This window comes from Tachypleus tridentatus, chromosome 2 (genome assembly GCF_004210375.1).
Source record: "Tachypleus tridentatus isolate NWPU-2018 chromosome 2, ASM421037v1, whole genome shotgun sequence".
In the NCBI taxonomy this organism is placed as follows: domain Eukaryota; kingdom Metazoa; phylum Arthropoda; class Merostomata; order Xiphosura; family Limulidae; genus Tachypleus; species Tachypleus tridentatus.
The window spans coordinates 154,716,883-154,744,881 of record NC_134826.1 but is presented as its reverse complement, the minus strand read 5'-3'; the positions used below and the strand labels follow the sequence as shown (position 1 = coordinate 154,744,881).

Sequence of the window (27,999 nt, the reverse complement as noted above, 5' to 3'; positions counted from 1 at the left end):
ATTGTATTATATTATATTATATGGTATTTATTAGCCCAGTATTTTTTTATTCTTTTCACTTTTGTTACTATTTAACTCGTGAAAGAAATAATTGCAAGTCCGGCTGTTAACCCTTTAAACTTCTATCGTTTCTGCCATTTCTTGCCAACTCACAAGAATACATGGACCGTTTAGTGAGTTGGACGTCTACCAAGAACCATTGTCGACGACATGTTCCTGGAGTCTGTACAGGAGAGACCTTTATATTTAGACGCTACTAACCCATCCTTACTTGTGTCTCTATGCCAAGGCGGGAATATTGGGAGCAGGGTTTGGAGTAATACCACAGTTTGTTTGTGAGTAATATTGTTACATATACATTGTATTATTTTTATTGTTGAATAGTACAGTGTGTTATTTTTAATGTTGAATAGTACAGTGTATTATTTTTATTACTGAGTAGTACGGTGTACACTTTTTATTATTGAGTAGTACGGTGTTTTTTATTATTGAGTATTACGGTGTATTATTTTTATTACTGAGTACTACCGTGTACTATTTTTATTATTGAGTAGTACGGTGTATTATTTTTATTATTGAATACTACGGTGTATTACGTTTATTATTGAGTAGTACGGTGTATTATGTTTATTATTGAGTTGAACGATTTATTATTTTTATTATTGAGTACTACGGTATATTAATTTTATTATTGAGTTGAACGATTTATTATTTTTATTATTGAGTACTACGGTATATTAATTTTATTATTGAGTTGTACGGTGTATTATTTTCTATAATAATATTTCACGTATTTAGCATGCTTCCACTGCACATTTCTGTTAAATTGTTGTTAATTTCAAACCTCATAATATCTTTCCTGATGCAACAAGAATTCCTTTCTGACTGTATGTTTGAAAGTTACACGATAACATTGTTGACACAGACTTGATCTAGTTATAGTCTAGAAACGATCTCCAGAAACAAAGGTCATAATTTAAGGTATTAAACTTAACTCAATGCGAGAAAGCCTGGGATGGTTATCGTGGTGATTTGGGGTATTTCGAGGTGGTTATCGTATAGATCTGGGATATCTCAGGATGATCACTTTGGTGATTTGTGATATCCCAAGGAGGGTTTAACTGGCGACTAAAAAGAAAATTTATGAAACACCATGATAGCTGTAGATGAAAACATACCTAGCAACACTGATAAACCAACATTAAATAGAGACCACTGGTTACCATTGGTCAGTTCTTCACTCGTTACACCAGTCATGTTACATTCATTTCACTCTTTCTTGATACCACATAAACCAACATTAAATAGAGACCACTGGTTACCATTGGTCAGTTCTTCACTCGTTACACCAGTCATGTTACATTCGCTTCACTTTTCCTTGATACCACATAAACCAACATTAAATAGAGACCACTGGTTACCATTGGTCAGTTCTTCACTCGTTACACCAGTCATGTTACATTCATTTCACTCTTTCTTGATACCACATAAACCAACATTAAATAGAGACCACTGGTTACCATTGGTCAGTTCTTCACTCGTTACACCAGTCATGTTACATTCGCTTCACTTTTCCTTGATACCACATAAACCAACATTAAATAGAGACCACTGATTACCATTGGTCAGTTCTTCACTCGTTACACCAGTCATGTTACATTCGCTTCACTCTTCCTTGATACCACATAAATCAACATTAAATAGAGACCACTGGTTACCATTGGTCAGTTCTTCACTCGTTACACCAGTCATGTTACATTCACTTCACTCTTCCTTGATACCACATAAACCAACATTAAATAGAGACCACTAGTTACCATTGGTCAGTTCTTCACTCGTTACACCAGTCATGTTACATTCGCTTCACTCTTCCTTGATACCACATAAACCAACATTAAATAGAGACCACTGGTTACCATTGGTCAGTTCTTCACTCGTTACACCAGTCATGTTACATTCGCTTCACTCTTCCTTGATACCACATAAACCAATATTAAATAGAGACCACTGGTTACCATTGGTCAGTTCTTCACTCGTTACACCAGTCATGTTACATTCGCTTCACTTTTCCTTGATACCACATAAACCAACATTAAATAGAGACCACTGATTACCATTGGTCAGTTCTTCACTCGTTACACCAGTCATGTTACATTCGCTTCACTCTTCCTTGATACCACATAACCCAACATTAAATAGAGACCACTGATTACCATTGGTCAGTTCTTCACTCGTTACACCAGTCATGTTACATTCACTTCACTCTTCCTTGATACCACATAAACCAACATTAAATAGAGACCACTGGTTACCGTTGGTCAGTTCTTCACTCCTTACATCAATTATTACATTCAATTGACTTTTATCACATAAAGTCTAAAGACAAAACGTTAGAAATTTGTGCTATTTTAATATTATATCTCTAAGTATATCTTTCAGTATATCTGTATCTCTCAGCTAGGGAGTTCCACCCTTGTTAAACTTTAAAGTTACTTAACCTGGTGGTGTGGAAAAATTTAAGGGTTTGTAACATGATATGTAGGAAACTTAAGGTAGTTAACATAGGTTATATGAGAACTTAGGTTAGTTAACATAAAGGTGTGGGAATTTAAAGTATTTAACATAAAGAATTGGGAACTTAAGTTAGTTAATATAAAGATGTGGGGACTTAAGGTAGTTAACATAAAGATGTGGGGACTTAAGGTAGTTAATATAAAGATGTGGGAACTTAAGTTAGTTAATATAAAGATGTGGGAACTTAAGGTAGTTAACATAAAGAATTGGGAACTTAAGGTATTTAACATAAACTTATGGTAGTTAACACAAGTTATGTGAGAACTTAATGTAGTTAATATAAAGATGTGGGAACTTAATGTAGTTAATATAAAGATGTGGGAACTTAATGTAGTTAACATAAAGAATAGGGAACTTAAGTTAATGTTCAGGAAACACAGTGTGTGATTATATGAACTCATTACTTAATGACTTACTCTTTGAATGATAAAAGTAAAGCGACATCACGTAATTGTAGTTAAACCTGTGCCAAGAATGATTTCGGTTATTAATGAAGGGTGCCAAGACATTTCATTCTATAAAGAAATCTCGTTAATACATTTACCACAGATACGTTTGGTTCGACGTAGAAGACACAAAGAGACCACCATCTGTAGAAAACTCTCCTTTATATCTGCACCACAAATCCAGTTAGACCTTTACTGGCATATTTTGTTTAGGTATGTTTATGTTTCCTTTCTTACTGAAAGTCATTTCCATTTGGTGATGAGAATCTTTCCAAGGAGCCACCTTTTCAACTAAGAAAATCTAGAGGACTTGAGTCCTGTTGTTTTGTTGAAATTAGTCCCTGCTAACTTATCTTTTTAAAGAGGACTTCAGTCCTGCTGTTTTGTTGAAATTATTCCCTGCTAACTTATCTTTTTAAGGAAAAACCTGATTCTTACTGTCTTGTTGAAATCGTTCCTGCTAACTTATGTTTTTAAGGCGGGCCTGATTCTTACCGTCTTGTTGAAATCGTTCCTGCTAACTTACGTTTTTAAGGCGGGCCTGATTCTTAATGTTTTGTTGAAATCGTTCCTGCTAACTTACGTTTTTAAGGCGGGCCTGATTCTTAATGTTTTGTTGAAATCGTTCCTGCTAACTTACGTTTTTAAGGAGGGCCTGATTCTTAATGTTTTGTTGAAAATACTTCCTTATAAGATTTTAAGGAAGAAGAAACCAAATCTTTCTTTACTGAAAATCATGCATGATAAACTCTTTTAAGTAAGATAAAGCCCAATTCTGTCTAAGTATGGAATTAATTTTCGGTTTCTAACTCTGAAGGCCAATCGAAGCTACTAAGTATCTCTTTATAAAGGACATGTCTCAAGTGATCTAATTGTTAAACATCAAGTGTCTGTCCCAAAATGGATCCATGAGCGAAAATATTTTTCCTCGCTGACGTCAATAACTAACTGAAATGTAGCCAAACTTTGTGGCAAAAATAGAGATTTGTTTCCCGCCTTTATATGTTATCACTGAAGTTGTCTATAAAATTTATTACATCCGTAAACTACTTAATAAGTAACGTGAGTTACTTACGTACCTGTACGTGAGTAATATACGTTTTGTAAACAATATCTATAATTCCAATATTACTTTACTAAACAGGACTGTTTTTACGACATCAGGCGACTTGCAGTTATACCTTTACTTTGCAAATCTGTGAGGTGAAAAATAGGCTTAACACTATTTTTATATACATATATGTTAATAAAGATGGATCAATGGCTTTACATAGACGAATTTTGGGAATAGTAATTGAGCAAGTTATGTGAACGTATAAATAAACTTGTATGACTGATATTATAGAAATAACTTTTTTTAATTTTGAAACACTGGCCATGGAGAAATACATGGTGTTATTTAGAAATGAGAAAGGACATAGATAATATGTATAATATAGATCCTAATATATACGTTATATTCAAAACTTTGTTGTACGTTTGTTTAAACCTGCACCCTGTTGTATTACATGGATTATTTTATAACAAATTTATGTAAACTTCGATTGTAATCTATTACATGAATTACTTTGTTATACATCTATGTAAACCCAAGCCCTGATTCTGTCTATTTACAGTTGTTTCACATGTAGCTGATTCTATCTGTTTCCAAGTGTTTCATACAAGCACTTCACTTTATTTTTCATACCTAAATAGAAACTACTTTTACACCTTTTATTTTCCATGTATTATTATTATGTTATGTTAAACAGATATGTATATATTTTATTTGATGTTCAAATATCCACCCTTAGATGTCTCTAGGCTTTATTTATAATATCGTCCTAGACACCTGTTTCCTGCGGGGTTAGATACTTGACAGCTAAGTTTTACTATCACAATAGAAGTGAGATATTATATAAGCTTAGCTGCGTCATCGTTAATAACAAACTATGTCGTATCTCGTAGCCAACTAGACTGCTTTTCTGAGAAACACGACATCTGCATTTCCTTTATTGCTTGGAAGTTCTACTTAAGTGACAGTATCTATTAGGTAAGAAGGAATGAGGTTAATAGTGTGGTGTTTGTTCTTCTGTAGCAGAGAAACTGCCAAGAGTGTTTTGTTCTACTACCACGACTAGCAGGAGTGGCTTTTATGAGACTGCAGTGTTTTATTTCTGGGTATTTTGTTGGGACCCTTCATAGATATGAAATACTACCAGAAGTTGGAAACCATCTGATGCTTTGTGTACATTGTGTTCGTGTTCGCTAGAAATACTTCATGAAAATGTATCTTTGGTCAGGTAAGTAACAGCTATAACTTCTTTGATGAAGTCCCCACAAATCAGAATTTTAGGGCCAAAGTTTATGATGCAAGTTTTTTCCTTTTTCACCTCAATCTCATCATAAAAGAGAAAATGTTGAAACATCTACAAGGTAAAGTCAGCAAGTGGTGGTGTCAATAACCTAATGATAGTAATCAGAAGAATTCGGCAGAAGACGTGAAAATTCTCAGTAGCTGGAGTGACTGCTTTCTTCACAATCCTGACAGATTATACTTAAAATCTTTTCTCTAAAAATCTCTCTGTTTGAACCTTTCATTGACAGAGTTCTCAACATTGATCGAACATTCACTCGACCACCAGCTAAGGCAATGTTTCTCAGCTGTGAATGCTTCCCATCTTGGAAAGGATAATAACTTCAAGTTAATTGCGAATGCCACTCTAGTCTTATCTAATGCATCCTTCATTCATTTCCCTATATTAGTTTGACCAGTAGTATTTGATGCTTTTTGTCAGAAAGATCTGACTGAGGAACTGAGGAACTACATGTGTGGTTTGAAGCCTAGTAGTTCTTCCTGGATCTAATTGAACACATTCTGTGTCTTCCTGACTTTCATGAAGGAATATTCTATGTAACTAAGATTTTGTTTTGACGAAGTGTGAAGTGACGAGCCTTCCAACTTATACCACGAGAAATAGGATTTCCATATCCGTGGAGGCCAAACCACAGATATCCATTTATGTAGCTTTGTGGTTAATTACAAAAAACAACAATTATCTGCCAGCTACCTATTCTATCAATCCTGATAAATATCGACCCAATGTAACCATGGCACTATTCTTATATATTTGAAGTATTTTGTTTTTGCATCTTTGAGTAATTCCAAGAACTTCACCAAACTTTTTATCAGCAAATATCTTATCATGATTGATGGGATCCTTGATTTTATATTGGCTTTACTTTCAAGCATCTTTGGAAATAAATTTCGATTATACATAGTGGACCATATTTCTTCAAGTCCACTGCCTTCCACAGTTTTACAACAACCTGACCCAAGAAAAGATACAAATGGCGAACTTATTTCAGACAAAGCAGGACATTCTTACATACACTTACCAATGTATTGAAATGTTAGGCCTTAAAGTAGAATAGTTCATAACATGTAGGTTTCTGTTTCTGTTTATCAATGTAGTTTTCTATATGAAGTGATTTATTCGATGGTTCTGGTGTATCACTGAGCAGTAAACAATGGTAGAACACAACCATTCACATTACGTCAAATCTGACAAGAAGCTATAAGAACTAAATATGTCGTAGTGAGAATGAATTGTAGAACATCCATAAAGTGACCACTCGTATAAAAGTAAGAAATCTCAGTGACTTCAAAAGCCGCAAACATCTACATTTCTTAGATGGCTCTAAAATATAGCCAAATAAGATGTGCATCTGTTATCTTTTGGTTTAAAGCTGATGTCTGACACCATTACATAAACTGCTATATGATGTATTCAAAAGATGAAATTTAAAGATGGCATTAAATACACGATGAGATGTAAAGAATATAAAGCTAATACACAGTGGTAGGTCAAGCAAGGTCTTAATGGTGATATATTAAATACACTAAGATAGACCAATAACTTAAAGCTGATATATTAAATACATAGGGATAGGTCAATGACTTGAACCTGGCATATTAAATACATAGGGATCGGTCAAGAATTAAGGCTCCCAAATTAAATACAGACTGATGGGTCTAAAACTTAAAATTGATATATATAAAATGCACAGTGATAAATTTAGGACTTGTAGCTGATATATTAAATACCGAGTGTTATGTCTAGGCCTTAAAGCTGGCTATTAAATACACATTGATAAGTGTAGAACATAAATCTGGCATATTAAATACACAGTGATAGCTATAGGAATTAAAGCTGACATATTAAGTACACAGTAATAGTTATAAGACTTAAATCTGACATTAAATACAGTGGTAGGTCTAGAACTTAAGGCATGCATATTAAATACACAATGATAGGTTTAGGAGTTAAGGCTTATACATTAAATACACATCATGATAGTTGTAGGACTTAAAACCAATATATCAATTACACACTGATAGGTCTAGGTCTTAAATCTTATATACATAAATACCCAGTGATAGTTATACGACTTAAATTTGATATATTAAATAAACAGGTATAGTTATAGGACTTAAAGCTGTTATATTAAATACAAAGTGATAGGCCTAAACTTAAGGCTGGCATATTATATACATAGTAATAGGTCTAGGACTTATGGCTGATATATTAAATACATAGTAATAGGTCTAGGACTTATATAGCTGATATATTAAATACACATGGATATGTCAAGAACTTAAATCTCACAAATTAAATACACAGTGATAACTCTAGGACTAAAGAATGACATTAATTACACTGTGTTAGTAAAAGGAGTGAAAGCTGAAATTAAATACACAGTGATGGTCTAGTACTTAAGCTGGAATATTAAACACAAAGTGATAGGCTAGTACTTAAGCTGGAATATTAAATACAAAGTGATAGGCTAGTACTTAAGCTGGAATATTAAATACACAGTGATATCTAGTACTTAAGCTGGAATATTAAATACATAGTGATAGTCTAGTACTTAAGCTGGAATATTAAATACACAATGATAGTCTAGTACATAAGCTGGAATATTAAATACACAGTGATAGTCTAGTACTTAAGCTGGAATATTAAATACATAGTGATATCTAGTACTTAAGCTGGAATATTAAATACATAGTGATAGTCTAGTACTTAAGCTGGAATATTAAATACACAGTGATAGTCTAGTACATAAGCTGGAATATTAAATACACAGTGATAGGCTAGTACTTAAGCTGGAATATTAAATACACAGTGATATCTAGTACATAAGCTGGAATATTAAGTACAGAGTGATAGTCTTAATAGTACTTAAGCTGGAATATTAAATACACAGTGATAGTCTAGTACTTAAGCTGGAATATTAAATACACAGTGATATCTAGTACATAAGCTGGAATATTAAGTACATAGTGATAGTCTAGTACTTAAGCTGGAATATTAAATACACAGTGATAGTCTAGTACTTAAGCTGGAATATTAAGTACATACTGATAGTCTAGTACTTAAGCTGGAATATTAAGTACACAGTGACAGTCTAGTACTTAAGCTGGAATATTAAGTACATACTGATAGTCTAGTACTTAAGCTGGAATATTAAATACACAGTGATAGTCTAGTACATAAGCTGGAATATTAAGTACATAGTGATAGTCTAGTACTTGAGCTGGAATATTAAATACACAGTGATATCTAGTACATAAGCTGGAATATTAAATACACAGTGATAGTCTAGTAATTAAGCTGGAATATTAAATACACAGTGATAGTCTAGTACTTAAGCTGGAATATTAAGTACATTCTGATAGTCTAGTACTTAAGCTGGAGTATTAAGTACACAGTGATAGTCTAGTACTTAGGCTGGAATATTAAGTACGCAGTGATAGTCTAGTACTTAAGCTGGAATATTAAGTACACAGTGATAGTCTAGTACTTAAGCTGGAATATTAAATACACAGTGATAGTCTAGTACTTAAGCTGGAATATTAAATACACAGTGATAGTCTAGTACTTAAGCTGGAATATTAAGTACACAGTCATAGTCTAGTACTTAAGCTGGAATATTAAATACACAGTGATAGTCTAGTACTTAAGCTGGAATATTAAATACACAGTGATAGTCTAGTACATAAGCTGGAATATTAAGTACATACTGATAGTCTAGTTCTTAAGCTGGAATATTAAATACACAGTGATAGTCTAGTACTTAAGCCGGAATATTAAGTACAGAGTGATAGTCTTAATAGTACTTAAGCTGGAATATTAAATGCACAGTGATAGTCTAGTACTTAAGCTGGAATATTAAATACACAGTGATAGTCTAGTACTTAAGCTGGAATATTACACAGTAATAGTCTAGTACTTAAGCTGGAATATTAAATACACAGTGATAGTCTTGTATTTAAGCTGGAATATTAAGTACATACTGATAGTCTAGTACTTAAGCTGGAATATTAAGTACATACTGATAGTCTAGTACTTAAGCTGGAATATTAAGTACACAGTGATGTATTTATTAAAGAGTGATAGATGAATGACTTAAAGCTTCACAGTGATAGTGAAGCTATAACCTTAAATCTGAAACCTTAAAACTGAAACTTTAGCTCTAGAGTGAAAACCTAGGCATTTAAATTGCCACATGGATGTAAAGTGAAACCTGAAGGGTTTAAAACCTCAGTATATTTATGATGAGAATGAAAACCTTAAAAGTTAAAGTTTTGGGCTAGTTACTACCAAGGACTTTAAACTGCAACTTTAGGTATGTAGTGAAAGTGAAGACCTTAAATCTACGACACTAAGACTAAAATGTAGACCAATGTTAGGTAAAGAGTTAGAATTAAATTTGTTTAAAGAATTTTTATATCTTTGCAATACTGCAAAATTAATTTTAGTTTTTATACTTTTAATCAAAGATATCGTATAAAAATTATTTTTTAAACTTTTACTAAGCTTTGGTACTTCCAACAATTATTAGTTATATCTACCAATAACCTGATCCACGACTAAATAAAAAACCATGATTATATTAATACTGAATAATACAGCTGAATAAAAGAGTTGTTTTCGTTTTCTTTGCTGTTATTTATTCTGGCAGCATGATAAAACTTGCGGAACCAATTTATGTGAGTGAAATATAATACGTAATTCTAGATGGCGTTACTTTGAAAACGAAGCTTAGCTGGTTAGATAAGCGGTGATACTCTAAAATGTGTTCCTTCCACCTTGTGAACGTTTAAGCAACGAGCCACCATAGCTTTCAAGGTCATAAACAGTCCGTTAGGATTGAATTGCATCTGACGAATGTATTTTCTAATAACCAGAGATCAAATAACATATATATTTAAAACGAACATTGTTATGCACAAAACAACACAAATACGTCGAGCGAAAGTCGCCAAAAAATAAATATCCGTTCATATCCAGTTTCAGATTGAAAGTTTCAAATAGTAGTAAACATGTTGGTTTCATACAGTGAGCTTTTCATATAACCACTAGTTGGTTTCATACAGTGAGCTTTTCATATAACCACTAGTTGGTTTCATACAGTGAGCTTTTCATATAACCACTAGTTGGTTTCATACAGTGAGCTTTTCATATAACCACTTGTTGGTTCCATAAGACAAGCTCTTAATCGTAGCCAGTTCAAACAATAACATTATTACCCTAATCACCAGTTTATTTCAGACAGTACTATTTACATCCTGATCATCAACTGATGTCAGACAGTACTATTTACAATCTAATCATCATCTGATGTCAGACAGTACTGTATACATTCTAATCATCAACTGATGACAGACAGTACTATTTACAACCTAATCATCAACTGATGACAGACAGTACTATATACATCCTATTTATCAACTGATGACAGACAGTACTATATACATCCTAGTCATCAACTGATGACAGACAGTACTATATACATTCTAATCATCAACTGATGACAGACAGTACTATATACAACCTAATCATCAACTGATGTCAGACAGTACTATATACATCCTATTCATCAACTGATGACAGACAGTACTGTATACATCCTATTCATCAACTGATGTCAAACAATAAGATTTTTTTTCATCACAAATTGATTTCAGACTGTAAAATGTTCAGATTGATTTTATAATTGTCTAATAAATAAATAATAGAAACTTATTTATTTTACAAATCAGGGCTAGTCAATCAGTGTGCTGGACTCATTAGCTGCGGATTCGAGTTCGATCATCGATATTTCAACCGTGTATTTATTATACTCTGATTGTCAATCATACGTTTGGTGTTGAAACGTCACCTTTCCTCTGCATGTTTACAATGAAAACAATGTTGTTTTAGACTGGCGGGTTAGGGCGCTTGACTCACAATCTGCATCTTACGGGTTTCAATTCCCAAAACAGTAAACATACTCGCCCTTTCAGTCGTGACCGTGTCATAATGTATGGTCAATCCCACTATTTGTTGGTAAAAGAGTAGCCCAAGAGCTAGCGGTTGGTGGTGATGACTAGTCGTCTTCCCTTTTATCTTATACTGCAAAATTAAAGATGGCGAATACAGATTATAGTCGTGTAGCTTTGCGCAAAATTGAAAAGCAAACAAACCATCCTTTACTAATAACATGCCATTCATCTACTATACTGTTTTCATAGACTCACGATATCCTCTAAATGTAATCCGTCTGTGGCTTAACTACACAATTAAACTTTCTGTTAACTAAACGCTATTTCCTACCAACAATCTGTCATCGGCCTAAATAGCCAACTAGACTTTCTGAAGGTCATTTAGTGTTCTCTATCAGCAACATTTAATCAGCCTAACTAGGCTTTCAAACTTTCTAAAGGCCAAATGCCATCTATTCTCTACCAGAAATATGTTATTAGCCTAACTAGGCTATTAGACCTTCTGAAGTTCAATTGTTACCTTGTACTGCCCTTAGACTAAGTGGACTGTTAGATTTTTTGTCGACAACGTTTTACAAATTACCGAAATCCTAAAGTAGGCCTAACTAGAACGTCAAACTTTCAGGTACTCATGTTTAGGATATTTCTGATACGTCAGGAGATACTTGAGGTTAATGTGAAGCTGGTTATTAAAGATATTATTGCTTGAATAAGATGATTTCTTCATTCACATAATACGTTCATCTTACAGGAAAATTGTTACGTACAAGATAGCCTACAATTCATTTTAAAATGACGTAATGGGCTGCGGTCCGAGCAAGCTGTACTTATCTTCAAGACGACGAGGTTCTTACTCAGAAGATGATGGTGATGAACATTGTGAAATGGGTAACACAAACATCTACAATATTATAATAATAAGAATGGAGCCGGTATGTGTGTTATAAATATTTTGATAGTTTTCCATCTTTTCAGCCCTCTTCGTCTTTATCTATTTTCTTCTAAACGACAGTTTTTATTCTGTATCATGTGTAACGGACTAATAAACTTGTATTGTTCTAGTTGTAACGTTATCTGGTTGTCTAACTAATTTATTTTATTTTAATTAATATATCGTCTGGTAGTCTAAGTATGAATAATCAATAACAGTCAGCTAACTGAAAGAAATTAATTTTTATATTTATTATTTCGATTTAAAGTTTCTAATAGCGTTTTACACAAAAGATTAGAAACCCAGGTAAATATTGTAAAAATAATTGATAACTTATGTCTCTTGGAGATACCAAGCAACAAATACTTCCTGTAATTTGTCAACACCATTTGTTCAACACCTGTTTTACGATAGTTTACGTGGGTTGGTGATTACATCACAATATGCGACATTTCAACGCCTATTGCAGATACAGGCGTCAAAAGAGATTTAACATTACAAATGGCAAATTCACATAAACGAATTCTTGTTTGTCTCAGATAACCTTTGGCAGGTATAAACTTAATAGGGAGAAAAATCCACCAGCAGAACAACAGATACATGATACATCAAAGATTAAAGAGTAGACTATGGAATAAGACATATACATTACAGAGTAGACTAGAGAACAGCCTATATACGTTACAGAATAGACTAGAGTACACCACATATACATCACAGAGTAGACTAGAGAACAGCCTATATACGTTACAGAGTAGACTAGAGTACACCACATATACATCACAGAGTAGACTAGAGAACAGTCTATATACGTTACAGAATAGACTAGAGTACACCACATATACATCACAGAGTAGACTAGAGAACAGCCTATATACGTTACAGAGTAGACTAGAGTACACCACATATACATCACAGAGTAGACTAGAGAACAGTCTATATACGTTACAGAATAGACTAGAGTACACCACATATACATCACAGAGTAGACTAGAGATCAGCCTATATACGTTACAGAGTAGACTAGAGTACAGCACATATACATCACAGAGTAGACTAGAGAACAGCCTATATACATTACAGAGTAGACTAAAGTACACCACATATACATCACAGAGTAGACTAGAGAACAGCCTATATACGTTACAGAATAGACTAGAGTACAGCACATATACATCACAGAGTAGACTAGAGAACAGCCTATATACGTTACAGAGTAGACTAGAGAACAGCCTATATACGTTACAGAGTAGACTAGAGAACAGCCTATATACGTTACAGAATAGACTAGAGTACAGCACATATACATCACAGAGTAGACTAGAGAACAGCCTATATACGTTACAGAATAGACTAGAGTACAGCACATATACATCACAGAGTAGACTAGAGAACAGCCTATATACGTTACAGAATAGACTAGAGTACACCACATATACATCACAGAGTAGACTAGAGAACAGCCTATATACGTTACAGAATAGACTAGAGTACACCACATATACATCACAGAGTAGACTAGAGAACAGCCTATATACGTTACAGAGTAGACTAGAGTACACCACATATACATTACAGAGTAGACTAGAGAACAGCCTATATACGTTACAGAATAGACTAGAGTACACCACATATACATTACAGAGTAGGCTAGAGAACAGTCTATATACGTTACAGAATAGACTAGAGTACACCACATATACATCACAGAGTAGACTAGAGAACAGCCTATATACGTTACAGAATAGACTAGAGTACAGCACATATACATCACAGAGTAGACTAGAGAACAGCCTATATACGTTACAGAATAGACTAGAGTACATCACATATACATCACAGAGTAGACTAGAGAACAGCCTATATACGTTACAGAGTAGACTAGAGTACAGCACATATACATCACAGAGTAGACTAGAGAACAGTCTATATACATTACAGAGTAGACTAGAGTACAGCACATATACATTACAGAGTAGACTAGAGTACAGCACATATACATCACAGAGTAGACTAGAGAACAGTCTATATACATTACAGAGTAGACTAGAGTACAGCACATATACATCACAGAGTAGACTAGAGAACAGCCTATATACATTACAGAATAGACTAGAGTACAGCACATATACATCACAGAGTAGACTAGAGAACAGCCTATATACATTACAGAATAGACTAGAGTACACCACATATACATCACAGAGTAGACTAGAGAACAGCCTATATACATTACAGAGTAGACTAGAGTACAGCACATATACATCACAGAGTAGACTAGAGAACAGCCTATATACGTTACAGAATAGACTAGAGTACAGCACATATACATCACAGAGTAGACTAGAGAACAGCCTATATACGTTACAGAATAGACTAGAGTACAGCACATATACATCACAGAGTAGACTAGAGAACAGCCTATATACGTTACAGAATAGACTAGAGTACAGTACATATACATCACAGAGTAGACTAGAGAACAGCCTATATACGTTACAGAATAGACTAGAGTACACCACATATACATTACAGAGTAGGCTAGAGAACAGTCTATATACGTTACAGAATAGACTAGAGTACACCACATATACATCACAGAGTAGACTAGAGAACAGCAGGTATACACTTTAGAGTAGAGTACATAACATCAGTGTAGAATAGACAGAGTATCAGACGAACCACAAATGCGTTATTCCATGTTACGTTCCGTGAAATGATGTACTGTTTCTTAATGTGATGTCTACAGATAAAAAAACATGATAATCTAACTAACCGTACAACACTGTATTCTCCACCGACTAAAATCTAGAATATTACTCGGATAGTTCCAAGAGGACAGAGGACGCAGTATCTCTAAATGTGAGGCTATTCTTGATTGGCCACTAGAGCTGTATCTACTTAGAGAAGTGTGTATGAACCAGCATGCACACGAACAATAATTTCTTATCTTTAAATGAAGGTATCTTTCTACACTTAGAAACCAGTATCTAATATTAGCTTTATTGTTTTTACACAGTAATGGAAGTTTCTAAATACTCATCTGAAAACTGCACATATAATATATTATAAACCTGGTTAAAAGTGTAATTAATGTTTTATTGTTGTTGTTATTCCCAGGAGAGAACGTATTTACACCCATGGGTGTCTCCCACCTACATCCTAAATATTCACGGAAAATGGAAGCGAACAACCAAGAGATTACGGTAATAAATATTTTAAGTTTTTTGGTATTACAGGGATTTCTTTTAAAATATTTAAATATATCTAACATTTGAGGGTTTACTAACATATCTTATATGAATATTTAAATATATCTAACATTTGAGGTTTTACTAACATATCTTATATGAATATTTAAATATATCTAACACTTGAGGTTTTACTAACATATCTTATATGAATATTTAAATATATCTAACACTTGAGGTTTTACTAACATATCTTATATGAATATTTAAATATATCTAACACTTGAGGTTTTACTAACATATCTTATATGAATATTTAAATATATCTAACACTTGAGGTTTTACTAACATATCTTATATGAATATTTAAATATATCTAACACTTGAGGTTTTACTAACATATCTTATATGAATATTTAAATATATCTAACACTTTAGGTTTTACTAATATATCTTATATGAATATTTAAATATATCTAACACTTGAGGTTTTACTAACATATCTTATATGAATATTTAAATATATCTAACATTTGAGGTTTTACTAGCATATCTTATATGAATATTTAAATATATCTAACACTTGAGGTTTTACTAACATATCTTATATGAATATTTAAATATATCTAACACTTGAGGTTTTACTAACATATCTTATATGAATATTTAAATATATCTAACACTTTAGGTTTTACTAACATATCTTATATGAATATTTAAATATATCTAGCACTTGAGGTTTTACTAACATATCTTATATGAATATTTAAATATATCTAACAGTTGAGGTTTTACTAACATATCTTATATGAATATTTAAATATATCTAACAGTTGAGGTTTTACTAACATATCTTATATGAATATTTAAATATATCTAACATTTGAGGTTTTACTAACATATCTTATATGAATATTTAAATATATCTAACACTTGAGGTTTTACTAACATATCTTATATGAATATTTAAATATATCTAACACTTGAGGTTTTACTAACATATCTTATATGAATATTTAAATATATCTAACATTTGAGGTTTTACTAATATATCTTATATGAATATTTAAATATATCTAACATTTGAGGTTTTACTAACATATCTTATGTGAATATTTAAATATATCTAACACTTGAGGTTTTACTAACATATCTTATATGAATATTTAAATATATCTAACACTTGAGGTTTTACTAACATATCTTATATGAATATTTAAATATATCTAACACTTGAGGTTTTACTAACATACCTTATATGAATATTTAAATATATCTAACACTTGAGGTTTTACTAACATATCTTATATGAATATTTAAATATATCTAACACTTGAGGTTTTACTAATATATCTTATATGAATATTTAAATATATCTAACACTTTAGGTTTTACTAACATATCTTATATGAATATTTAAATATATCTAACACTTGAGGTTTTACTAACATATCTTATATGAATATTTAAATATATCTAACACTTGAGGTTTTACTAACATATCTTATATGAATATTTAAATACATCTAACATTTGAGGTTTTACTAACATATCTTATACGAATATTTAAATATATCTAACATTTGAGGTTTTACTAACATATCTTATATGAATATTTAAATATATCTAACACTTGAGGTTTTACTAACATATCTTATATGAATATTTAAATATATCTAACACTTGAGGTTTTACTAACATATCTTTTATGAATATTTAAATATATCTAGCACTTGAGGTTTTACTAACATATCTTATATGAATATTTAAATATATCTAACAGTTGAGGTTTTACTAACATATTTTATATGAATATTTAAATATATCTAACACTTGAGGTTTTACTAACATATCTTATATGAATATTTAAATATATCTAACACTTGAGGTTTTACTAACATATCTTATATGAATATTTAAATATATCTAACAGTTGAGGTTTTACTAACATATCTTATATGAATATTTAAATATATCTAACATTTGAGGTTTTACTAACATATCTTATATGAATATTTAAATATATCTAACACTTGAGGTTTTACTAACATATCTTATATGAATATTTAAATATATCTAACACTTGAGGTTTTACTAACATATCTTATATGAATATTTAAATATATCTAACATTTGAGGTTTTACTAATATATCTTATATGAATATTTAAATATATCTAACATTTGAGGTTTTACTAACATATCTTATATGAATATTTAAATATATCTAACACTTGAGGTTTTACTAACATATCTTATATGAATATTTAAATATATCTAACACTTGAGGTTTTACTAACATATCTTATATGAATATTTAAATACATCTAACATTTGAGGTTTTACTAACATATCTTATATGAATATTTAAATATATCTAACATTTGAGGTTTTACTAATATATCTTATATGAATATTTAAATATATCTAACATTTGAGGTTTTACTAACATATCTTATATGAATATTTAAATATATCTAACACTTGAGGTTTTACTAATATATCTTATATGAATATTTAAATATATCTAACACTTGAGGTTTTACTAATATATCTTATATGAATATTTAAATATATCTAACATTTGAGGTTTTACTAATATATCTTATATGAATATTTAAATATATCTAACACTTGAGGTTTTACCAACATATCTTATATGAATATTTAAATATATCTAACATTTGAGGTTTTACTAACATATCTTATATGAATATTTAAATACATCTAACATTTGAGGTTTTACTAACATATCTTATATGAATATTTAAATATATCTAACATTTGAGGTTTTACTAACATATCTTATATGAATATTTAAATATATCTAACATTTGAGGTTTTACTAACATATCTTATATGAATATTTAAATATATCTAACATTTGAGGTTTTACTAACATATCTTATATGAATATTTAAATATATCTAACATTTGAGGTTTTACTAAGATATATTATATGATTTTATAATAAACAGCGATGTTTCGGTGATATTTTGTTTTGTATATTGTGGGATTTTCCATTAAACTGTAGAACTGCTAGGTTACATAACATTTGATAATTGTTGATGAGTGTAGACTACAGAACGTTTGATACTTGTTGAAAGTGTATTTATAGAATATTCGATATTTGTTTATGAGTGTAGATTATAGAAGGTTTGATAATTGTTGATGAGTGTAGACCACAGAACATTTGATATTTGTTAAAAGTGTATTTATAGAATATTCGATATTTGTTTATGAGTGTAGATTATAGAAGGTTTGATAATTGTTGATGAGTGTAGACTACATAACATTTGATACTTGTTGAAAGTGTATTTATAGAATATTCGATATTTGTTTATGAGTGCAAATTATAGAAGGTTTGATAATTATTGATGAGTGTAGACCACAGATCATTTGATACTTGTTGAAAGTGTATTTATAGAATATCCGATATTTGTTTATGAGTGTAGATTATAGAAGGTTTGATAATTGTTGATGAGTGTAGACCACAGAACATTTGATACTTGTTGAAAGTGTATTTATAGAATATCCGATATTTGTTGATGAGTGAAGACTACAGAACGTTTGATATTTGTTGATGAGTGTAGACTACATAACATTCCATACTTGTTGAATATATGTTTAGAGAATGTTCGATGTTTGTTTATGAGTGTAGACTATCGAATGTTTGGTATTTGTTGAAAGTGTAGACTACAGAACGTTTGATACTTGTTGAAAGTGGATGTATAAAATGTTTTACGAAATGAACCTGTATAATACCCTGTTTGGTACCATTAACCTATTGGTAGATTTTGTTGGGTTTTTTTTCAGACAACGATATTGAACCGTAATGTGAAACCTGAACTTAAGGACAAGGGGAACCGGACACTTTCTGGACCACTGAGAGCCCAGGTGTGAGTAACAAAGTCGAATCATTTTGTTTCTAATATTTTGTTCTCAGTGGTTTTTAAACTACCCGTATACGAAGAATAATGTTAAAGCTTTTGAAAAATAAAAACGTGTTTACAAAGTTGATTGTGTAACATAGTAGATTCCACGTTGTTTATTTATAAAGTTGATCGTGTAACACAGTGGATTCCACGTTGTTTAGTTATAAAGTTGATTGTGTAACACAGTGGATTCCACGTTGTTTAATTATAAAGTTGATTGTGTAACACAGTGGATTCCACGTTGCGTAATTATAAAGTTGGTTGTGTAACACAGTGGATTCCGCGTTGTTTAATTATAAAGTTGATTGTGTAACACAGTGGATTCCAGGTTGTTTAATTATAAAGTTGATTGTGTAACACAGTGGATTCCACGTTGTTTAATTATAAAGTTGATTGTGTAACACAGTGGATTCCACGTTGTTTAGTTATAAAGTTGATTGTGTAACACAGTGGATTCCACGTTGTTTATTATAAAGTTGATTGTGTAACACAGTGGATTCCACGTTGTGTAATTATAAAGTTGATTGTGTAACACAGTGGATTCCACGTTGTGTAATTATAAAGTTGATTGTGTAACACAGTGGATTCCACGTTGTTTAGTTATAAAGTTGAATGTGTAACACAGTGGATTCCACGTTGTTTAGTTATAAAGTTGATTGTATAACACAGTGGATTCCACGTTGTTTAATTATAAAGTTGATTGTATAACACAGTGGATTCCACGTTGTTTAATTATAAAGTTGATTGTGTAACACAGTGGATTCCACTGTTTACATTCAACACTTTTAACTGAAACGTTGTACATTTAACACAAAGTTAGTTGTATACTGAGCACTAACTTTATAAAATATTGAACACTCAAGCCAGGTAACATTATTGAAACTTTGTGTATTGAGTAGTTAGCTTTAAGCTAATTAAATTTCAGTAAGTTTATTGAAACTTATCAACGTTCTTTGCAGTAAACGAACACCAAGCCAAACAGAATTCTTCAGAGTTTTGGATGAGAAAATCAACCTAGTAAGTAAGAAAGGAAACACAACAACACTTCACCTTTAAAGAACAATAGGAACTATGATTGTTAAAATAAACATCATTCTGAAATGATAAATGTACAGCATATCTCCTTAGATGAGACTCTAGTCGTGTATGTTGAAATATTCATCAAACTTACAACATACCTCCTTGGATAAGAAACCAGTGATGTATGTTGAATTATTCATATTGTTAAAACAGTAGTTACCACATATCACATACATTAGTTGTTAAAACAGTAGTTACCACATATCACATACATTAGTTGTTAAAACAGTAGTTACCACATATCACGTACATTAGTTGTTAAAACAGTAGTTACCACATATCACGTACATTAGTTGTTAAAACAGTAGTTACCAAATATCACATATATTATTTGTTAGAACACTAGTTACTGAATATCACATAAATTAGTTGTTAAAACAGTAGTTACCACATATCACATACGTTAGTTGTTAAAACAGTAGTTACCACATATCACGTACATTAGTTGTTAAAACATTAGCTACTGAATATCACATACATTAGTTGTTAAAACAGTAGTTGCCACATATCATATTCATTAGTAGGTAAAACAATAGTTGCTAAATATCACCTATCTCAGTTCAAACAGTAGTTACTACACATGACCAACAGTTACTTGTATATTGGGTGGATTTAGAAAAAAACCAACAGTTTCTTCTTTACTGATTGAAAAAATAAAGTTAATAATTAATCTCGTAGTGGGTGATAACAAACAAAATTACTTTATCTTGAAACTATGAGTTAATAATATTGACACCTAAAGACGAAGCTAGAAAACTGTTAATCTGAAGATGACCTAAGAAAGTCGAAACGTTGTTCCCTGCTTGATTGGTAAAAGTATTAATATCCATACCAGACCAGCCGTCCTGAACTATATTTTTACTTCAGATGGGTTTCTCGTCATCACGAAAAGCTGTTAAGAGTCAGAAGTGATAAATATATGTAATACGAGTACAATTGGTTTATATATGTTCCCTTAACAGTCAGAAAAAGAACAAGTTGGTTAACCTGCTGGAACAAGCTAATAAATCATCACATTATACTTTAAGATATAGCTGAACCGTTATCAGTTTCTTTTATATTTCCTATTAACATACATGTTGAAATATTTTGGAAGTAAAATAATTCATGTAAAGTTAAATAAAACGAGTTTGTTTGTTTTGGAATTTCGCACAAAGATACTCGAGTTCTATCTGTGCTAGCCGTCCCTAATTTAGCAGTGTAAGATTAGAGGGAAGGCAGCTAGTCATCACCACCCACCGCCAACTCTTGGGATACTCTTTTACCAAAGAATAGTGGGATTGACCGTCACATTATAACGCCCCCACGGCTGGGAGGGCGAGCATGTTTGGCGCGAACCCGCGACCTTCAGATTACGAAGCGCACGCCTTAACGCGCTAGGCCATGCCGAGCCCAAGGAAATGAGTACACGATGAATAATATGTTGTTACATAACTTCATTTTAAGCTATTAGATGGCAGCACAGACGCTATAAATATCAATTTATCAAACCTAATTTCTCATAGCTCACTCTGTAGAAATAAATTGAAAATTGTACACAGTCGTTATTTTGAAGGAAATCGTGATTTATTTTCTTCATCTAAATTTCTAGTGTATAGTCGTTATCATATTATAAAAAATATCACTGACTTAAATTGAGACTGACTTGTCCCAAAAACGTTGGTGATATACAATAGAGACTGACTTGTCCCAAAAACGTTGGTGATATAAAATAGAGACTGACTTGTCCCAAAAACGTTGGTGATATACAAGGTCTGTTCCAAGTTCACTGTGTCGGTATTTGGGTATTGATGTTAAATACCCAGGTCAGGTACATTTGACCTCTTCCTCCCTCCCGAACGATTATAGCGTCTGTCATTAGGGTTTTTTTTTTTGTTTTTTTTAAGCTTTGGGCCAGAGTAAAAGTATAACATCATACTCAGGCCCATTTCAGGGCTCAGTCCATGCATGGACGAACAAGAAGTTTTTTTGTTGTTGTATTTTCCCTTTATTATTTCTCTTGTGTTTTTTTTCTTCATTTTTATTTTTTTTTTGTATTTTCATATATATATATATATATTGTATTTTTCTCCTTTTTCTTGATAGAGAGAATGCTACTACTACTTGTAGTAACACACACAAAAAAAAAGAAAAAGAAAGTAATAATAATAATTATAATTCAATACTTGAATAATAATTCAAAAAGAGAGAAAAAAATAATGATTAAAAAAGGAAAATAATAATTATAATAATAAAAAGAAACAAGGACTAAGTGTCTAGTGCATAGTGGCCAGCTTGTGTTACATTTCTTAAATATATGTTAAAAGGGGAGAGGTATTTAGGACCATTTACATCATGTACGTGATATCTGTCGAGATCACACATTAAGTCATTTTTATGCCAATTCTTATTGAAATATTTTAGAGAATTATGCAAGAGTCTTTCAGATATTGTGTCTATGTTTGCATACTTGTGCATGAATGTGGTTGAGGTGCTACGTGGTACTTTATATGCTGAAGTTAGTACTGAATTTTGTATACGTTGAAGTTTCTGTACATGTGTGGGTGCTATGTTAATCTAGGCAGGTGATGCATATTCTATTGTTGGTCTAATGTACGTTTTGTAGATTTTAAGTATGTTGTCTGGTGATGTTTCTTGGATTTTACCTGAAAGACTTCTTGCATAGTTTGCTCTTTTCCAGATTCGTATCAGTATATTTTTAATGTGTGGTAACCACGTTAATTTTGAATCATAGGTTAGACCTAGAAATTTAGCAGAAGTAGCAGTCAGTAAAAGTGATCCATTCATATAGAGTTTTGGTGGATCTTTTTTCAGCTTATTCAGTCTGCTGAATAATATGACTTGGGTTTTTGGAATATTGATTTTGATTCTGTATTTCTGGCAGTATTCTTCGATGTTATTTAGGACTGGTTGTAGGTTCGTTGCTGCTATTGACGGAGTGGGGGCACTTTTCCAGACTGCTACATCGTCAGCGAACTGTGATGCATAACCTAAATTTAGGTCCGACAGAGGCATATTACTCACGTACATGATAAATAATATAGCGCTAACAACCACTCCCTGCGGGACTCCTGCTTCGGGTGAAAAGGACCCTGAGTGGGCCCCATTTACATTTACCTTACACATTCTGTTTTCCAGGAAGTTGGACAGCCAGCGAATAGTTTCCTGGGGTAATGCCATTTCAAGTAATCTATGACGTAAGCCATTATACAAGGTCTGTTAAAAAAATACGCGGACTGTTTGAATTGCGCGGCTCCAGTTGGTTCCAGGATAATCCGCTTGGTGTCGCTAGGTTCGCACAGATAAGCTGATTACGACGCCATTTCCCGATTGCAGATATATTCACTTGTGTATTAGCTACGCGGTTTTAAGTGAAGTGCGATTTTTTCGTTTGGCGGATTTCAGAATGAATGACCTGAAGGAGCAACGACTTGCTGTGAAATTTTGTGTTAAACTTGGAAAATCTGCGACTGAAACTTTTGCTATGCTTAACACGGCTTACGGTGATGTTGCTATGAAGCGTACGGCATGTTTCAAGTGGCATGAACGTTTTAAGGATGGTCGACAGTCCATTGAAGATGATGAGCGTTCTGGACGTCCTTCCACGTCAACTGACGACAAAATCAACACCCTGGTGCGGGCAAATCGACGTCTGACTGCCAGGGAGCTTGCTGAAGAGTGTGGGATATCAGTTGGATCTTGTTACGAGATTTTGACCGAAAAATTGAAGATGCACCGCGTTGCTGCGAAATTCAGCCCTCAGAACTCGTGAGTTTTTGGCCAAACACTCGATCACTGTTCTTTGTGATCACCCACCCTACTCACCTGACCTTGCTCCTTGCGATTTTTTCTTGTTCCCCAAACTCAAAAGACCCTTGAAAGGAAGAAGATTTGAGACGATTCCCGAGATTTAGGCAAATGCGATGAAGGAGCTGGAGGACATTACAAAAGAAGCGTACCAGGACTGTTTCAACAAGTGGAAACACCGTTGGGATAAGTGTGTGCGTTGGGGAGGAGAGTACTTTGAAGGGGTCCCAGACCTGTAACTTGTAAATAAAGAACATTTTGTTTTATGACGTCAGTCCGCGTTTAAAATTAAACAGCCCTCGTATAATAGACACTGACTTGTCCCAAAAACGTTGGTGATATAAAATAGAGACTGACTTGTCCCAAAAACGTTGGTGATATACAATAGAGACTGACTTGTCCCAAAAACGTTGGTGATATAAAATAGTTTAATTTCAAAACGATTTAAGTATAAAATTGAATCGATCTTTTTTAATAAAATGATAAATTTTCTGCATTTAGCTCAAGGTTACGTTATCTTACACTGTGTTTTACTTATTATACCAAAACTGCTTGTAATGTTTTATTTCTCGAAGCTGCCGTAAAGTACGTCTAATTAATGAATTATTATTAATGTTTCACTGTTGTTCTGATATTATAGTATAAAAACCTGTTAAAAAACACCATGAATTGATTAGTAAAAATACATAATTTATTAGAACGAATTTGTTAGTCTCTATTCTTATTTCCTCAATCTCAAAATGATTTTTTATCACTATAGTTTTAATAAAACACTACACAGAAAAAATTTCTTTCGAATAAAAGTATGTGTGCACCCAGATAGAGACTTAAATAGCATATTTTAACGTTTTTACATTCCGACACAAATTTCTAACTCTTTGGATTCTAAAAGGATAAAACGTACTTGGTTGTAATAAGCATTTATTTTCCTTTACGTTTTAATGCGAAGTAGATGGTATACAGGAGGTGGATTTGTTAATTTGTAGTATCCATTACTAGATAACAGAAAGATATGTAAAACTGTACGTTTTTAGACCTCACTCGACGAAATCTTCTTAAATATGATCTCAGATTCTAATTTTAGCACTGGCTTTTATAAATACCTGAACTTTTCATGCTTTTAGTTACATTTTCTCATAAAAAGTGTTGTACATCTGCTGTAGTTTCTTAAATTTCCTTTCTTTGTGACGTTTTACCATCAGGGCCGAGGGAACAACAAACACTGCACCCAAGAACCTTCAAAGTGTTAAACTAAGCTATCCAGGATGAGGGGTTTAAATCAGGTAAGATATCTTTAAGTGATATTTAAAGACTGGCTGATTTTAAACAATTTCATGTTACTTTATTTTTATTTTAGTTATTAACACAACATACTCTCTCTCAGAACTTATAAAGGTAATTCAAAAACAAATTCATATATATAAATATTTGTGTTTATAAATATGTTTGTATTTGACTTAACGTCAAGTTACTTACCTAACGGTGTTACTGTTAGTGTTAGAACACATTTCAAAACATCCTAACAACACAATATATTATCACTGATATTAGTTTTATAGACGTTACCTCATACAAAGAATAGAGACAATTTAAATGTTTATATTTATATATGAAATAATGCATAATCAGTAGATTTATGTTTAAGAGTTTGACAGGTTGTCAAAATGATAATTTCTGACAAAATCCACTAAAGTTAAATAGAGAACCTCACGGATGCCATTTAACCCTACTTTAACCTTGTGTTGGTTCTTATATATAAACGAAACGTTTAATATTTTCCATTTCATTTGTAGTATTTTTTCCTTAAAAATATCGTAATTAGAATTACGTAATACAAGAAGTAATATTACAAGACAAAACATTTACATTAAAACTATATAAAATAGAATTATATAATAAAACATTCATAGTAAAACTATATGAAGTAGAATTGCAAGATAATAATTTACATTAACACTATATGAAATATAATTATATAATAAAACATTGATATTAAAACTATATGACGTAGAATGAGATAATAAAACATTTTAATTCGATAAATAATCTATCGTTTCAGAACACTGAACAGAAGAGAAACTGAAAGAAGAGGTGAAAATAATGGTGTTACGTTTTACACCATCTAAATAATCAAAGAACGTTTCTTGCACATGTGTGCTAGATGATGGATTTATTTAGGGGCATGACTGCGTATTGACAGGATGTGGACAAAGACACGAATTGACAAGTAGTGGCTGCTTATTAGCAGATATTAAGTGTCTGGAGACCGCAAAGAATGACTTTAATAAAAGGATGCTAGAAGTTCCTTGAAAGTGTTTATTTTATTGATCTAGTGAATACAGTGTTTAACACTAGTACATTAAGTATACAATGTATACCTGTGAGTCAGGTCAATGGTTATTTACTTAATGCATACAGTATTTAATAGTAGCACATTAAGTATATAATGTAAACAATGCTCAGTGTCTCAAGTCAGTGGTTATTTATTTAATGGATATAATGTTTAATAATAGTACAACTAAGTATATGATGTAAGCAGTGTTCAGTATGTGAGGTCAATGGTTATTTACTTAATGAATACAGTATTTAATAGTAGCACACCTAAGTACATGATGTAAGCAATGCTCAGTGTCTCAAGTCAGTGGTTATTTATTTAATGGATATAATGTTTAATAACAGTACAACTAAGTATATGATGTAAGCAGTGTTCAGTATGTCAGGTCAATGGTTATTTACTTAATGAATACAGTATTTAATAGTAGCACACCTAAGTACCTGATGTAAGCAATGCTCAGTGTCTGAAGTCAGTGGTTATTTATTTAATGGATATAATGTTTAATAACAGTACAACAAAGTATATGATGTAAGCAGTGTTCAGTATGTCAGGTCAATGGTTATTTACTTAATGCATACAGTGTTTAATAGTAGCACACCTAAGTACATGATGTAAGCAATGCTCAGTGTCTGAAGTCAGTGGTTATTTATTTAATGGATATAATGTTTAATAACAGTACAACTAAGTATATGATGTAAGCAGTGTTCAGTATGTCAGGTCAATGGTTATTTACTTAATGCATACAGTGTTTAATAGTAGCACATTAAGTATATAATGTAAGCAATGTTCAGTGTCTCAAGTCAGTGGTTATTTATTTAATGGATATAATGTTTAATAACAGTACAACAAAGTATATGATGTAAGCAGTGTTCAGTATGTGAGGTCAATGGTTATTTACTTAATGAATACAGTGTTTAATAGTAGCACATTAAGTACATGATGTAAACAATGTTCAGTGTCTCAAGTCAGTGGTTATTTATTTAATGGATATAATGTTTAATAACAGTACAACTAAGTATATGATGTAAGCAGTGTTCAGTATGTCAGGTCAATGGTTATTTACTTAATGCATACAGTGTTTAATAGTAGCACACCTAAGTACATGATGTAAACAATGTGCTGTATCTCAGATCACTGTTTTAATCATCAATCGAACCTTGAAAATTGGTTTTATCAAGGAATTGGAATGTAGAATTTCATAACTTCAAACTTGTTTCCTGTAGTCAGATTGTATAGTTCTTGTTTGAATCTTAAGTAACGAACTCTGTATATGTCTAGCCAGAAGAACAGATATCAAAGAAAAATTAAAATAGTTTTATGTTACTCTTTCCTCAGAAGTTAGTTGGTCGTATTCTGTCTACACTTCTACCCAAACTAAACTGGGTCGTAT

General features: G+C 31.9%; 1 protein-coding gene across 8 annotated transcripts; it reads left to right on the top strand.

Annotated features, from left to right (window-relative positions):
- The first annotated feature begins 182 nt into the window (after positions 1–182).
- Positions 183–27,943, top strand: LOC143245412 (uncharacterized). Of its 8 annotated transcripts, none has more exons than XR_013025622.1 (8): positions 183–335; positions 12,083–12,219; positions 15,383–15,468; positions 19,269–19,351; positions 20,347–20,404; positions 25,438–25,557; positions 26,334–26,663; positions 27,327–27,943. XR_013025622.1 is itself a non-coding variant. In XM_076491727.1 (8 exons), the coding sequence occupies exons 3-7, from the start codon at positions 12,132–12,134 to the stop codon at positions 25,522–25,524; spliced, it is 402 nt and encodes a 133-aa protein (XP_076347842.1). In that variant the 5' UTR covers positions 183–335; positions 3,124–3,233; positions 12,083–12,131; the 3' UTR covers positions 25,525–25,557; positions 26,334–27,943. The 8 variants fall into 8 exon arrangements, 7 of the variants coding, with proteins under 7 accessions (XP_076347842.1, XP_076347846.1, XP_076347841.1 ...); XM_076491727.1 differs by adding an exon at positions 3,124–3,233 and having other exon boundaries at positions 26,334–27,943; XM_076491732.1 differs by adding an exon at positions 3,124–3,233 and having other exon boundaries at positions 184–335; positions 25,477–25,557; positions 26,334–27,943.
- The last annotated feature ends 56 nt before the right edge of the window (positions 27,944–27,999 follow it).

Coding starts and splice junctions, on each gene's coding strand:
- LOC143245412 (XM_076491726.1), top strand. CDS start 12,132: ATGGGCTGCGGTCCGAGCAAGCTGTACTTATCTTCAAGACGACGAGGT. Junction 12,220..15,382: donor TGATGAACATTGTGAAATGG/GTAACACAAACA, acceptor TGTTATTCCCAG/GAGAGAACGTATTTACACCC. Junction 19,352..20,346: donor GGACCACTGAGAGCCCAGGT/GTGAGTAACAAA, acceptor CGTTCTTTGCAG/TAAACGAACACCAAGCCAAA.